Below are 14,941 nucleotides of genomic sequence, written 5' to 3' on the forward strand. Positions count from 1 at the left end.
AAACTCCTCAAAGTAGGTTTTTCAATACTAATGAACTTATCTGAAAAATTATTTAAAACGGCTAATTATCAATTACTACTAAATAATAGTTCATTTCAAATAACATTATTTGAATTATTATTTCAAATTTTTATATTTTTACTAAAATTTATCAAACGGGCACTAATTACTTTCCCGACTAATTATTTTCCCCACCGCTAATTTGCAAAATGAAAATATTTTCATGCGAGATGTTGTAATTTACTTCAATTTAAATTAAATATATGTTGTAATTTTCTAATTTTTACTCCATGTTCTCGAGAGTCCAAACCAAACAAACAAAAGGTGAGGACATGTCCTGAGTTTCATTAGTTGATCTTAAGCTGGCTTGTATAATCCTTACTTATACATACAGAATCCCATATATACATACACACAGTCTAGAGTACGAGTGACTATTAGAGTGTTTCAACTTAGCAATCTGCTGAAATTAATCTGTATTGTGCTAAAGAGATGATCTCAAACTGAAAACATTTCAACTTGGAGAACCTAAACCCCTATATATTAACACACACCGTGTGTGTACATATTCAATACGATGTCGTCTGATAGACACGCTTCTTCCTCCTCTATTTCGCCTGAAGAAAACGATCTGTAATACCTCTCTCTCCCTCCCTCCCTCCCTCTCCCTATCTCCTCTCTCCCTCCCTCCCTCTCCCTATCTCCTCTCTCTCTCTCTCTCTCTCCGCTCCCGCTCCCTCTCCCTCTCCCTCTCTCTCTCTATCTCTCTCTCTCTCTCTCCTCTCTCTCTCTCTCTCTCTCTCTCTCTCTCTCTCTCCCCCTTTCAGTTTTAGAATGTATATGTAATTGTATCAATGGTTATGTATAGTGCATAAGGTGGAAGTGTTTTTTAGATATCATTTCTTTGCGTTTTTCGAGGATTAGCTCAGTTAGCTTGCTGTTTTTGGCTTTAAATATCTCAATTGATTTACCGAATTTGGTGCAATTAAGTCCAGAGAGTAGTTGTGTATGAGAGAGTAGTAGCTTCGGCGATTTGATTTGAATTGCAAGAGATTATTGAACTGAAGTATTAAAATTGAATAATAGATAGTTTGTTATAATACTGCTCATCACGGAACTTGCGATATTTGGATTGAATCAGTACATTTGGAAGGCAAACACTATGTTGTTTGCTTTTTATGTATTTATGTAAGTTTTGGCGGTGTAGGATGAAAAATGTAGTATATAGCATCTACAAGTGTTACTGGTTACGGATATTATTAGTGGTCGACGCTGCTGCCTGCTGATGCCTATGCGAAGCATGATCATATTGAATATATTATTTCGTGAAGTATTCAAAGCATTATGATACACTTATGATTTTTCAAATGACATTTCTTAAGAAGTATATTATGTATTTTGTATGTTGTAGAGGATAGTTTCTGATGTATTTTAGGCCAGTTAGGCTGCCAGGGGAGATGGATTGCCATTTGAATACTTTGCTTGAGTGTCAAACTTGTAAATGTATACTCTAGCACTGTAACTATTCCCAATTTCGTTTGGAACTCCAAGCTTAAAGGCGTCGACATAATTAGATCATGATGACATAATTAATATTATTAGCTAGTTAGGGTCAATCGTAGTTGTTATATGTTGCTGTATATTTCTAAACAATATACATGAAATATGTCTATTGTTCTGCGAGAAGTGGCACTTTCTGCATCTTATAACTTATTTTTTTAGTTGGGTTTTCAAGAAACTTCTGTAATCAGTCTGAAAATCATGTTAGTAAGGCTGATTGCATTGTTCAAAGACCTGTTCTTCAAGCAGCTTGTGTTATCCTAGCTTACGCATACCCAATTAATAATTTGTCTTTAGTAGACACACATTATAGTAAACGTGAACCATTTTTTTACATTAAAAATCCAACTGAAATGTTTGGATGCAAAAGAAGTATCACATTCGCCACACTTAAAGTTTATCACAATAGTTGGGCTACATTTAATAAGTTACTTGTAGGCAAGAGCATTGGGGGAAAATACTTTACCAGCACTTCTCGTGTACTCACAAGTCACCTCTGACAGTTATAGTTAAAATGTAATAATGTCCATACCTTTTGTGCCTACCAGTTTCCACCAAATGTTAGCTTTTGGAAGTAAGATATGATGCAATTTTTTTATGACATGAACTTCAACATTTGTTTAGGGGTAAAGTTATTTCATATACATGGTAATAGAGTTGAATATTGATATACATACATGTAACAAAATATATGTATGTAGCAGCTTACTTAAATCTGAAGTGAGATGTGGGTGCCGCAACAAGCAATTCCGATTTCTGGAAAGTGAATCTTCTCTTTGAGATTCTAGCCTTGGCAGAACTTTCCTTACTAAAAGATATTCATCTACTCATTATGCTCTCTTCACCTTAGCATTACTGACTAATCACATCTATGTTTTTGTCTCCTCAATCATGGTCTAGACCTCTAATGCTGGTGTGAAATGCATCTTCAGGTTTCTTGATATACTGCATGAAGCTCCTTTATTTGGTCATCGCAAGCCTACAAACATTGTCGGAAGTGTTTTCTACTGTCTTGTACTGGCAAGTACAATGATTTTCCATATTTGTATTTAAATTCACCTCCATGACGCATTGCTCAAGATATATTTAAATCTGTGTAAATATTGAACTTCTTTTTGCTTGTGCACAAAATTGTTTCTTTCAATTCTAGGTAGGTTATGCTGCTTTGGCTGTGGGGGGACCATGGATATTTCACCATATAAAAGAATTTGAATCACCGTTGCTATGCAGTAGCAGTGTTGCACTTTTATTCATCACAGGTTTTCTTCCAACTCATCCATCTTCTACATGTTTTAATTTATTTTGACTTTGTTATTTCTGCATATGTCAATTCTATTCCGTAATAAAAATTCTGATTCCCGTATCTGTTTTTAAGTTAATGACCGAGGCGTATATTATTGTAGCATGTGTTGTGTATCCAGGCATTAATTTAATCACCACATATAGACTATGTGTTAATTTTATCATTATATAGTGTGCCCTTAAATATTTAAATAATTAGATTACATGGTATTGTCCCTGTGGACCAGATTTATTGTGTTTTTACTTTGATCATCTTTAGAACCTTTTCTGAGACACAATAAACTTTGATCACCTTTAAAACATAGTAGTGTCCTGGACTACTATGCTAAGGTGATCAAAGTAAAAACATAGTAAAAACCTTTAGAACCTTTAGAAAATCATTATGAATCAGGGTGGATTCAGGATTTTAAACAGTCCTGGACTGAACATGTACAAAAATTCTAACCAGGGCTAATACGTTTTTTTGAAATAGTGTTTAAATTCTACCAAGACTATAAACTTGGTTTTTAACAGTTCTTGGTTAATGTTTGTTTGCATGGTTGTGTAGAAAGAGTACAATATCTTGCAGAATGTACAACTTAGAAGGAAAATGACTTTTGGTCTGCAGAACTTTGATTATATATATGTGTGTGTGTGTGTGAAAAATCCTAGTTTGTAATGTTCTGTTGCCACTTTTCTTGGAAATTAGTTGAAATCTCTGCACCAAAGTTGCAGCATGTAGGGCAAAAATCCCAAACATTTTTTCGTTAATTCTGTTAAAGAAAGATGAACAATGAATTTAGATTAACCTTATAATGCCCGTGTCAATGTCACGAAAATGTTCCACTAAGACTACTGTGAATAGAGTTTGCGAAGACAACTGTTAATTTTTGATGTTATATATGTAGAAGTAAAAGTCATCTTATGCTTAATTTCTGCAACATTCCCCTACACTTTCTATTTGACCGATTGTTGATGTGCATGAAAGCTCAACCATTTACATCTTATACTCATCACTTTCCCTCAAGTTTGAACTGATATGTTGCTATTTGGTCATTCTGATTTACTAATTACTGGTTTAACCCCCTTTTCAGGGATCTTTCAGCAATATATGGTTTATCAAGTCCAAAAGATAAGATTACAGGTTATCATTTAAACTTTTATTAGTTGTTACTTAATTTCTTCTTATTTTTAACTAAGTATTCACATAGCTGTATTCTGATCCTATTATGTATAAGAGTTGCAGTACGTTTAGTAGACAATGAATTTCTTTGTAATACTAATAAGCATTTTTCTGGTGTCAGTAGAGGATGGTAGATAGTCTGGCTTACTCCTCTATGAAGTTGAAAAAAATTAAGATAAACCGAGATTCAAGATGTTAGAATCTGAGATTTCTTGGCTTATTTTGTTGCTTGCCTTTGAACCGTAACATGTTTGGTTTGACTTTCATGACTCACCAAGTACACAACAGGATGTCACAAGCATTGTGTATAAAATTATCATTCTTACAAGTTTGTGCATGTGCATCTAAAAATAGGTGCATGAGGCACGCCAGAAAAGTAAAAATAATGTAGTTGTGTTTCAAGGCTATACTGAAGCAATATAATATTTTAATTACTGACTGAAGCAACATGACATTCAAACCAATCTGAAATCCACCCATTATTATTAAAAAATGAATTGTATACACTGTGCAAACTCAATATTATGCAACTTTGTGACGGGAGAGATAAAAAACTAAAATATCTACTTCTCTCTTTTGACAAACCATCCCTGTAGTGAATGGCACAATACTTCCTTGCTAATATTGTACAACAATGCAGCAGGGGCTGTAAATAACCAGCTTGAGTGTTTTAATCTCCGCATGAGAGATCGCAGTGGACCCTGATTCTGTAGTCTGTACCCCATAATGGGGTATGGTCAACCAACAAGTCAGTCACACAGATAAATTTGAAGGAAAGAAAAGTAAATTTATACAAAGTTATTAATTGCCTAAACCAATAAATGGTCATAATTTCTTGCAACTTCTGTTACAGTATCTCAAAATTTTTCCCCTCATTTTTTTTATTGATTTTTAGACTCCTGACACCTGCTATGGTTTGTAGGGTTACTATATATTCAGCCAGAAGTTGAAGCATATAGTTCGCCTACCATTTGCATCTACAGCATATGGTATTGGAAATTTTGTTCTTTCATTGCACCCTTATGAGTTGTTAATTAAGACATGTCTATACTACTAAAGGCAAAACATTTTTTTTTTGTCAGGATTAAAGGCGAAACATTAAAAGTTTGTTGGTTTGGTTTTAATCTGTCAATCTATTTAATTAAATAAATACTAAATAAAATAATGATATCAGTAATAATAATAATTCATAGCTAATCAATTAAGTACCTTTTTTTTAGCAAAAACACATTATTTTTTCCACTTTTTTTTAATTAAAGTCTAAAACCCCTCATCTAAAAATACCACATGCAACAAACACACACACACACAAACACACATATATAAATGCTAAATCACTCATCACCAACATCAATTTCCTGTAGATACTATATCAATTAAGTACCTTTTTGAAACATGGATATTAATCAATTAAGTACCTTTTTTTTAGCAAAAACACATTATCTTTTCCACCTTTTTTAATTAAAGTTTAAAACCCCTCGTCTAAAAATACCACATGCAACACACACACACACATATATGTTAAATCACTCATCACCAACATCAATTTCCCGGATATTTGCTTAGCAGCATTTGAAATTTCTCTGCTTGTCACCTCAAATTTTCACCAGCTGTTATTACTTGACAAAATCTTAGTTTATTTTGTTGTCCTTTTTTATATGCATCTTTTTCTGTTGTTTATAATCCTTATATTACAGCTATGTACTGTTTTGTTCGTCATAATAACACTATCATTTTTTCAAAATAATAATAATAATTTCATTAATTTGGCTTTTTTCCCAGGAACTGCTGCAATGCTACTTGTTTTGGTTTGGAAACCATACATTGGCATTTTGTCCATGTCCACATTGCTGAGGTAATGCCGTGCATATAATTTTTATTTTTATTATTTTTAATTAAATGGCTGTGCAGAGTCTAAATGATCGGATTTGATCCACTTGGATGTTTTTTTTGGTCTGGGTGATTTTCAGTCTTGTATTCTTCACCACCCAATCTTACGTGAATTAATGCAGTAAATAATTTCTTTGGCTATGTAATAGTGAGTAATTCCAATAGCTCATGTATTGGTGAATAGTGAAGCATATAGTAGATATTTATATATAAATGCAGCAAATGTATTTTTTTAGTGTTAAATTTTGCAGAGCTTTGCCCAATTATTATGCTGTTACAAAATTTGAAAACTGTTGATTACTTTCTATTCTTTAAAAATATATGTTTTAAAATTCTGTTATTGTTTCACATGAAATGTACTAGAAGCAGGATAAACACAGTTTGTAAATGGTTGCTGCTGCTGCTGTCTGCCTGCATAATAGACTCTTGATTCATGCAGATTGCTCTTTTAGCTGCAGTTGCATTGGATTCTTGCGATACTTAGTATATAAATGGCACACTGGCTATGATCAGTAGAATAATCAGTGTTCCCCAATACTAGACTATTTAGACAAAGGTTCATCTAGGAACCTAACTACTATATGAAATGCTTTGACGACTCCACCCAGGGACCCAGTCACCCAGCTTGCATGAGTAGATATTAAAGAAATTGTAATCATGGCGCCTGCGGATTACAATTTCACTAAGGTCATGGCTGATTATCTGAAAATTTAATGCAAAGACCTGTCTTTAAGACTATTAAGAGCCGAGACTTAACTATTGTGTTTAAAATTGCTCTAGAAATTTGGGTTATGAAAAATAGATATAAATTTTTTTCCAGAGCATAAAGAGTTCCACAATATCTTTGTTACCTACTTACCTTGTTTGTCCTGGCATTGCTGCATTGACCAATTTCAGCTCATCTTTCTATTGTATGTGTTTTTTATCTGTTATTAATGTCATTAAGCAGCTGCTTTGTATTCTTCATTTGTCTACACTGATTAATCATTTACTTCTACATTATTTGAACTTGCTATAACCTCAACTTTGCAGGATCATTATGCTTGTTGAAGTAATTTTTGCTGGCTTTTTCATGAGTTTATACATTGGTGAGTGTGTGCTTACCTACCTTGGAGAAATGTACCACATCTGCATTTTGTCCTGTGATATTCTTATCTAGTTATGTGTTATTTTAAAAATGTATTTAGTATATTTGTCAAGTGCTCTAATAGGTATATAGAGACGTGGTTGATAAGTTTTTCAATTAAAGTAAAAACCTCTTGACAGATTAGGGAGTGAAGTTAACATGACTGAACAGAAAGAAAGTGAAGCAGAATTAATCCTGTGACTGTGACACTTGAATTCTTATGTAACTATGTTGCAGGTTTGATCCTGGTAAAGTTATAGGTGCTTTGTAAATCTTTTAGGAATTATGATTGAAGAGAATTTTGGAGTTGTGGTAAATACTTAATGGCTGATCCTTTTTGTTACGATAGCGTCCTTAGTCATTTCTGGGAATGGAATTTTTAATATTAAAACAAAATAATATGTCTAATCTTCTTGTGAATTGATAGTCTCTCAATCTTTTCTTTCATCTTTAAAAGGTCAGCTAATATCCATCCCGAATTGCTTCTGATATCATATTATATCACATACTGATTGTATTGACATCTGACGAGGCATCTTATGTTGGTTATCCATGATACTGCGAGTTGGAACAAGTTTTAGTTGTGTAGTATTAAGTTGTTACCCTCTTACGGAGTCATGGTCAATGGCCCCTGAAGCATGTGACACTTGGATTCGTTGACCATTTCCCGATTTTTTTTGACTTTTTACTTGTTACAGTACTCAATATAATTTCTTGCTATCTAAATTTAGTGGGGGTTTCTTTGTAGGTTATGTCCACCAGTACAATTCATTGGACTCTCAGCCAGATGTGTTGAAGTCATTGTATTCTCCACTCCAACCATCTAGCTCTTTGGAAGGATTAAGGTTTGTGATATATCTGTGCAATTATGTTTTTAAGTTTCTTTTATGTTTGTAATGAAAGTTTGTCAGTTGTCCTATTTATCTTTTCCTCTTTTTTTTGATCCTATGAGCTGGTTGAGATCAGCATTTTCATAAATCAGATCTCATTCATGGTTGTTTTGTCTCAATTTAAGCGGTCACAACATTGTTTTACTCATATCAAAGATACACAAAATTAATAGAATCACGGATAAGAATTATCAATTATAAGAGATCTGATCATAACTGTAATTTTCGAATCTGTGGAAAAAGATAGTAGAAAAATTTATAGCTCTTATATATTCCTTCTCAAATTTCCAAAATTCTTTCCATTAACACGTTTTTTTTCTTCCTCACAACTCTGAAAATGTTACGATTGTTATCTGTTCCTTGAGAATGTAACTTTTTGCTAATGGATGTTCTTCTTTTATCAGGTTAAAATGTTTTTGTCCATGTTAGTAGCTGTTGACTTGTTGTAACCAATATAAGCAAATTTTAGTTTACTTCAGAGATATTAACTTAATATACCTTGCCGAACAATTTATATGTTATTTTTTGTTACTCTTTGATTTAAATTAGATGCTTTGCTCATTTTTTGATGTTGGTAGTATTTGAACCAAAAAAGTACGTATATCACTATTAGTAAAGGATAACTAAGTAAATAATTTGATACATGCCACTGCTTCAAAATGTATGTAAATAGCGACTAAGGACTGATCTTTGTTACAGGTATCAGGATGGCAGCCGACTGTCTGATCAGCAGATGGCTCTGTTGCAGTATCAGCGAGAAAACATTCACTTTCTTAGTGAGGAGGTATAATAGTGTGATTTTAGTGGTGCTCATTTATCTGGTCAATTAGCATTCCTATAAATATTACATTATTAGGACGTAGATTAGATTAAATTGATACATTGTGTTGTTATTTTATATAATTTATTAGATACTCTATACAGGTTTAGGTTCCGCTCAAATCCACATTGGTGTTAGAACCTTAGAACTGATTTATAAAGTCTTCTGCAGAACATGATAACTTGTTTCTTTAAAAAACAATAAAACATTATATTATAATTTATTATTATATTTTTCTTATATATTATTGTTTTTTTATGTTTTATAAGAGTGAAAAACAAATTGTGTTAAAGAACTCAGTTTATTTTTTCAAAATATTAAGTATTTAAAAAAACACATTTTGTTGCAGAAGTACCATTTTTAACAACACAGAAAAAAGCATCATGTCCAGCAGCGGAACTAACCACATTATTCACTGTAGCAGAACGAATAAATGCCCAACAGCAGAAATAACTACATTGTACACTGTAGCAGAACAAATAAATATGATCTCAACAGCAGAACTAACCACATTACACACTATAGCAGAACGAATAGATATTAGCGGATCTAAGGTTGATATTCTTGTAAGTTCTTACTTAGAATAAAGTTCTAATTTAATTCTAACCATATATATATATACTAGTGTAGTATCTTTTTGAACTTGGTGAAGCTCCATCACAAAATTATTGAGTGCATCTTAAAATTACCTTATGCATATCTTTTTGGCTGATTTTACTATGTTTTTTTTGCAGATTCTACGACTGCAAGAATGCTTAAGTAAATATGAAAAGTCTAGTGACGGGATTACACCTCAGGTAACTGACAATTCTTGGCTGCCTTGCTGGCAGCTTCAATTTTAAGATAGAATTATTGATTGATCAAACATTTGTTTGTTTAAGTTAAATTTGCATTAAAACTGCTTTTTCTATTGCTTATCTCTCAAAAGTGGAATATTCGTTATTATCAAATGCCTTTAAGAATTTTAATAAGTGAACCATAGTGGTGTCATATATTACAAATGTGTGTCCACTTTATGCCATATGCAGGTTGATCTCGCCCATCTGTTAGCAGTTCGTGATCAAGAACTCAGAACACTTTCAGCTGAGGTAATACTACTGATTTCTGGTACTTGTTAAATTGTTCCTGATGTTCTTTAAAACAATTTTAAGACACTGGACAATTGTTTTTGCTTTTTCAAATTCAATGCTATTCTACATTTCTGTAATCTTTTTTACATAGTATTGCTTTTAAGGCTGCTTTGGTAAAGAATTTATGATCCGTTTAGATGTCACATACTTGTATTAGTTTACTAATTGGAACCTATTTCTGTCTGCTACGGCTGAAATTTTAGAGAGTGGAATAAATTCAGCAGTTCTTGTACGACACTGAAATGTAATTGAAATTTAGAAGTCAGTAAAAGTATAATGCGGTACAAGCGATTTAGGTTTCATAAAAGTTCAAAAAAACATGAAGAATGAAAAAATTCGGCTCATCAGCCACCCAGTCAACTTTCAATACAATGAGACCTTTTTTGTTATCAAATTAAAATATGAAGAGATTGTATACCTGAAAAAAGGAAAGCTCAAATTAGATTAATAGTGGGTGGTGAATGGCAATAAACTAAAGAAGACATGTGATTAAGGGATCTCCCAAGTCAAAATTCTTACAATTTAAGAAGTGAACCATTGGCGATTCTGTATAAACCTTAGTAAATGAAGTATAAATTACGGACCTCACTCAGACACACGTGATAAATGCCGCACCCAATTAAAACATCTTTTATTTTGAGTTGCTGGACATTTCTGCTTGTCCTCTCATATTGATGTCCCAATACAGCACCAGCAAATTTACAGACCAGTATTTAGAGTGACCCTAATTTTTTTTAGCATTGGGCACGGACCTGTATGAAACCGATAAAAGATATCTCTCTACCTTTGCAACTGTAGACATAATAATTAATGTAAAACATATGACTGGAAATCTCAAGTTGTACTCGAATACATGCAAAGACTTCTGCGAGGCCTGCAGTGGATAACTGTGGGTATTCTATCATTAGTAGGTCTGAGCCTCTGAGGTTTTATTTGTTATTGATTTGTGTATTCTCATGTTTCAGATGAATCAGTCACAATCTGAGTTGACCCTTGCTCGATCTTTAATTGCTGAGAGAGACTCAGAGATACAACGGTTTTACACGACCAACAACCAGGTATGTTTCTCAAAGATCTGAGATCTATTATATGGAGGCTGGTCTGTGGCGTTATGCTGTTGTATAGTTTTACTCATTATCTTAATAATTTACAACTGGATCCTTCAGATTGACCCTTTTTTATGGTGAACGGGCATCGCTGGGGTTATTCTTTTAATGAAGTAAAGTCAAAAATTCAAAAAAAAATTCAGGGTGGGGTGAGGGGTTGAGGGAGGTCAATTACATAAAATAACAGAGAAAAGTGGCCTGGTTTACCACATCAATTAACAAATTGTGCACCAGCTAAACAATGTAGCACCACCAATCACAAAGAACCAAAATATCACTGCCTCAATAATTAGATAACCAGTCAAGTAGTGTGACAATCACTCAGCATGCCTTAAATGTTGCCACAAGGGCCAACCTGAAAAAAATATAAACTATAGCTGAATGCACCCCCGTCAGGCGTCAACCTATAATACATGGATTATTATTAATTCATTAAATATATTGAATACACCACCATTAGCCTAATCATAAGCAGAACTTGTATCAAATTAGCGTAACTTAAGTTAATACAATAGGCTTAGACTTAAAAACCCTAATGCAATATAACAGTATTCATATACACGTCACTATAACTCTGTCCTTATTTGGTATATCTGCAAGACTCTTTGAACAATATACCTTACGAATAAGCATAACAGCTGTTTGTGCATCGAAATACATGGAGACTAATTATATACTGATTGCAATGAAGCAAGCATTTTAACTGACCATGTCCCCTCATATCAGTGCTATGTTCTTCCCCTGCATGCAAATTAGCAACTCCACATGCATCATTTGTTAGTGCAGCAGCTTTTATTTTCATCATTGACAAGTGCAGCAACTCCCAGCTCATGACCCCATCAATCTCCGCAATTGCATTTTAATATTTCCTCTGCATAAATTTGACATATTCTTGTTTCCTAGTTCTTGTTGTTAGGTTTTCTACATCCGGACGCGATTGGCATATTTTTTATTGGTGTATAATGTTCCGATGTGTTAATTTTCCTAGTGAACCTGGTCCCTATCCTAGTCTAGAAAAGCCAAGTTGCATCATAACTCATAAGCAATACAAAATACAACCTCAGATTAGCATGAATTTGTTGTATTATGTAATTCTTTTGTTTTCATAGATAGAGTTTTCTTTTGTTTTAATGATGTGTTGATCTTGTATTGAAGATTAAGTCATCCAGAAAAAGTTTGTTGTATTGTTTTTGGTGGAAAGGATTAGTATTTCAGTAGTTTTAAGTTGTGCTAGTGCAGACCCGATCTGACTCGAAATCTTACACTTTATAGAATATATCTATGGGCAGTATACATGATGTGTATTGTATCTGTATGTGTATGGTTGTAATTATCATAGTCATGTTTGAACTTTCAATTATTAATTTGACAATATGCTGGAAAATTTTGAGTTCTTGCATTTCTGCTCGTAGTCTCTGATGTTTCTGTATGTGTTCTTGGTGTTTTCTTTAAACAGTATGTTGAGGAGAATGAGAGGCTGAGAAGCATATTAGCAGAATGGAGTGCAAGGGCAGCAAAGGTATGTATGTTTCTCCTTATTTCTTACTCAATACGATACTGTCTGCCAATCGTCTCATCCTTTACTCGTTTATTACACTTGAAAAAGCTTGAGCGAGCACTGGAGGTTGAACGAATGTCCAATATGGAGCTCCAAAAGAAGATATTGAGAACAAAAAAGAAAACCAAGGATGAATTTGTAGAGCCGACATAGCTTGTATGTAGTTGATTATTATGAAATGTTTGTTCCATGTAAAGTTTTCTGTTTCTTTTCAAGTTCACCCATTTTCTTGTCATTGTTAGAGTTATTCGAAATTGAAAAAAAACATCAATACTAAAGAGAGGGGACAATAGTATGGTAAATAGTACATTGTACAGCTTAAGTGGACTCATGTGTAGAAAATTTCATTTAATATTCAATCACCAGATTCATGTTCCCTACAACCTTACAGCTATGATATTGCGTGGCAAACATGTCCAGGATGATATATAAAAAATCAGAAAATCCTGATGCTGCCGAAATTAGAACATGGTTGAGCTGTTTCCGTAATGTTCCCTACAGAAGGGCAGATTGTTTTAGCATTTTAGAATAGCCATGAATAAATAAATAAGAAACATTACATACAACCCCTTTTAGCCCTTGCAGAAGATTAGTTAGGTAATAATCTGTATCATTTTTTCTTTGGTGTTAATTGCTTCTCTCATCTGCCTTATTTGGAGAGCTAACAGTCTGATGTAGGTTGATGTCAAAAAGAAACAGTCTTGATGGGGGCAGGTAAAAACCTTTTCTTTATTTCTTTCTTAGTTTGTCAATAATTATGTAATTCATAAAAAAATATCTACTATATATAAAGTCGGATTAAAATGATGCAGATACTTATTTTGTTTATTTTATTAAAGCAGATTAATTAAAATAATTTTAAGTCAGACAAACCATGACAGTGACCCGGACTTTACACTTTTTACATTGACATTGTTCTGTACTTTCATAGAACAAGGTTCACTAAGCGAGTAAGAATTTTAGAACCCACAGTCAATTCATCACTAGGCCTATAAACAATTGATAAGACAACTAGAATTGTTCTTGTTTGAATTTTCTGATAGCAGCTTATTACAAGAACGATGCTTTTTTTTCCAAGTATACTGTTAGTAAGATGTAGTGATCAAATGTTTCTTCTTTTTATTGTCATTTTTTAATTAAATGAAATTTGTACACCAACCTTTAGCACGCAATCCATCATTGGCAAAACAATTATTTGGTTATGCCATTTTAGGCTTTGCGCTGGTCTTTGACAAAAACTTGTCAAACATTCAAACATAATCTCGTAAAGTTTACGAGCCGGAGAAAGATCCCATATTCCCATTTATGTACTGGCCATATATTATTAACAGTAGGGGTGAGCAACGGTCAGAATTGGACCGGACCGAACCGGAACCGAAAAAACCGAGAAGTAAAATAGGAATATTTCAAGAATCAAACGGGATCCATTTATTTGTAAGAACTGACCGGAACTGGAACTGAGCTGCAAATTTCGGTTCAGTTCGGTTTCGAATCGAATTGATATATTATTTCATAATTATTTATGACTAGTTTTGATTATTTATTAAGGGTAACTTTGTAAAAGAAGATTTTTATTAGTGATGAATCGTTTTTAATTCGATTACTTTCTAATATTTAAGAAGTAAAATATTTATAAAAATATTCAAAACTCCATATATATTTAAAAAAACAAGCAATACAATAAAAACCATATTTTTGTTAAAATTTAATATAATATTATAAATAAGAAAACATAATACCTAATATATATACATATATTTATATTTTTTTTGTATTTATTCATTTATATACGGTTCGGTTCTTACGGTTGTAGTATGTTAAGAACCAAACTGAGAACCGAAATTTCTAGAAAAACAAGAACTGAACAGGACCCGAATTAGTTAAGAAGTGAACCGGAATCGTAATTTTGATCGGTTTGTTTCTCGATACTGAGCCGGGAAATGCTTCCTCCTAATTAATAATACTAAAAATATAATACATATATATATATATATATATATATATATATATATATATCATTTATGAAATTAAAATGCATTCAGATACCAAATAACAAAGTTTCTATAAAAACAAAATATATTTTTGTTTTGATATAGTAGTACATACAAATTTCATATAGAAATCCCTATAAAACCCTACAAACTTATTTAAGAATTTTGGGAAAAGACAGAAATTCATTAATAATTCAATATAAATCCATTAAAGATTAAACCCCATGGCTCCTACCTCTCAAGCAATGGGCCAACAGCAATGGACCACTAGTATAATGGTGGTATAAAAATACAAAAATTGGGTGCACCATCACCAAAAAGTAGGTTCATCAATTCCTCCATGTGCTCCTCATTTTAGCATTTTTCTTCACCAAAACTTCTATTTTTCCTCTTTTTGTCAATTGAC

At 32.8% G+C, this 14,941-nt stretch overlaps 1 protein-coding gene across 1 annotated transcript; it reads left to right on the forward strand.

Annotated features, from left to right (window-relative positions):
• Positions 1-339: 339 nt before the first annotated feature.
• Positions 340-12,920, forward strand: LOC141678715 (protein FIP1-like). Its single transcript, XM_074485081.1, has 14 exons — positions 340-633; positions 2,493-2,584; positions 2,715-2,819; positions 3,936-3,985; positions 4,947-5,013; positions 5,807-5,879; positions 6,947-7,002; positions 7,789-7,885; positions 8,630-8,714; positions 9,485-9,547; positions 9,779-9,838; positions 10,846-10,938; positions 12,443-12,505; positions 12,593-12,920. The coding sequence occupies exons 1-14, from the start codon at positions 578-580 to the stop codon at positions 12,695-12,697; spliced, it is 1,065 nt and encodes a 354-aa protein (XP_074341182.1). The 5' UTR covers positions 340-577; the 3' UTR covers positions 12,698-12,920.
• Positions 12,921-14,941: the final 2,021 nt, after the last annotated feature.

The sequence above is a fragment of the Apium graveolens genome, chromosome 8 (genome assembly GCF_009905375.1).
Source record: "Apium graveolens cultivar Ventura chromosome 8, ASM990537v1, whole genome shotgun sequence".
In the NCBI taxonomy this organism is placed as follows: Eukaryota; Viridiplantae; Streptophyta; class Magnoliopsida; order Apiales; family Apiaceae; genus Apium; species Apium graveolens.

What these genes read in the sequence shown, in the direction of transcription:
- LOC141678715 (XM_074485081.1), top strand. Translation starts at nt 578, where the DNA reads ATGTCGTCTGATAGACACGCTTCTTCCTCCTCTATTTCGCCTGAAGAA. An exon ending in TGCACTTTTATTCATCACAG is followed by an intron (nt 2,820 to 3,935) that starts GTTTTCTTCCAA and finishes CCCCCTTTTCAG; the next exon opens with GGATCTTTCAGCAATATATG. An exon ending in TCCATGTCCACATTGCTGAG is followed by an intron (nt 5,880 to 6,946) that starts GTAATGCCGTGC and finishes TCAACTTTGCAG; the next exon opens with GATCATTATGCTTGTTGAAG.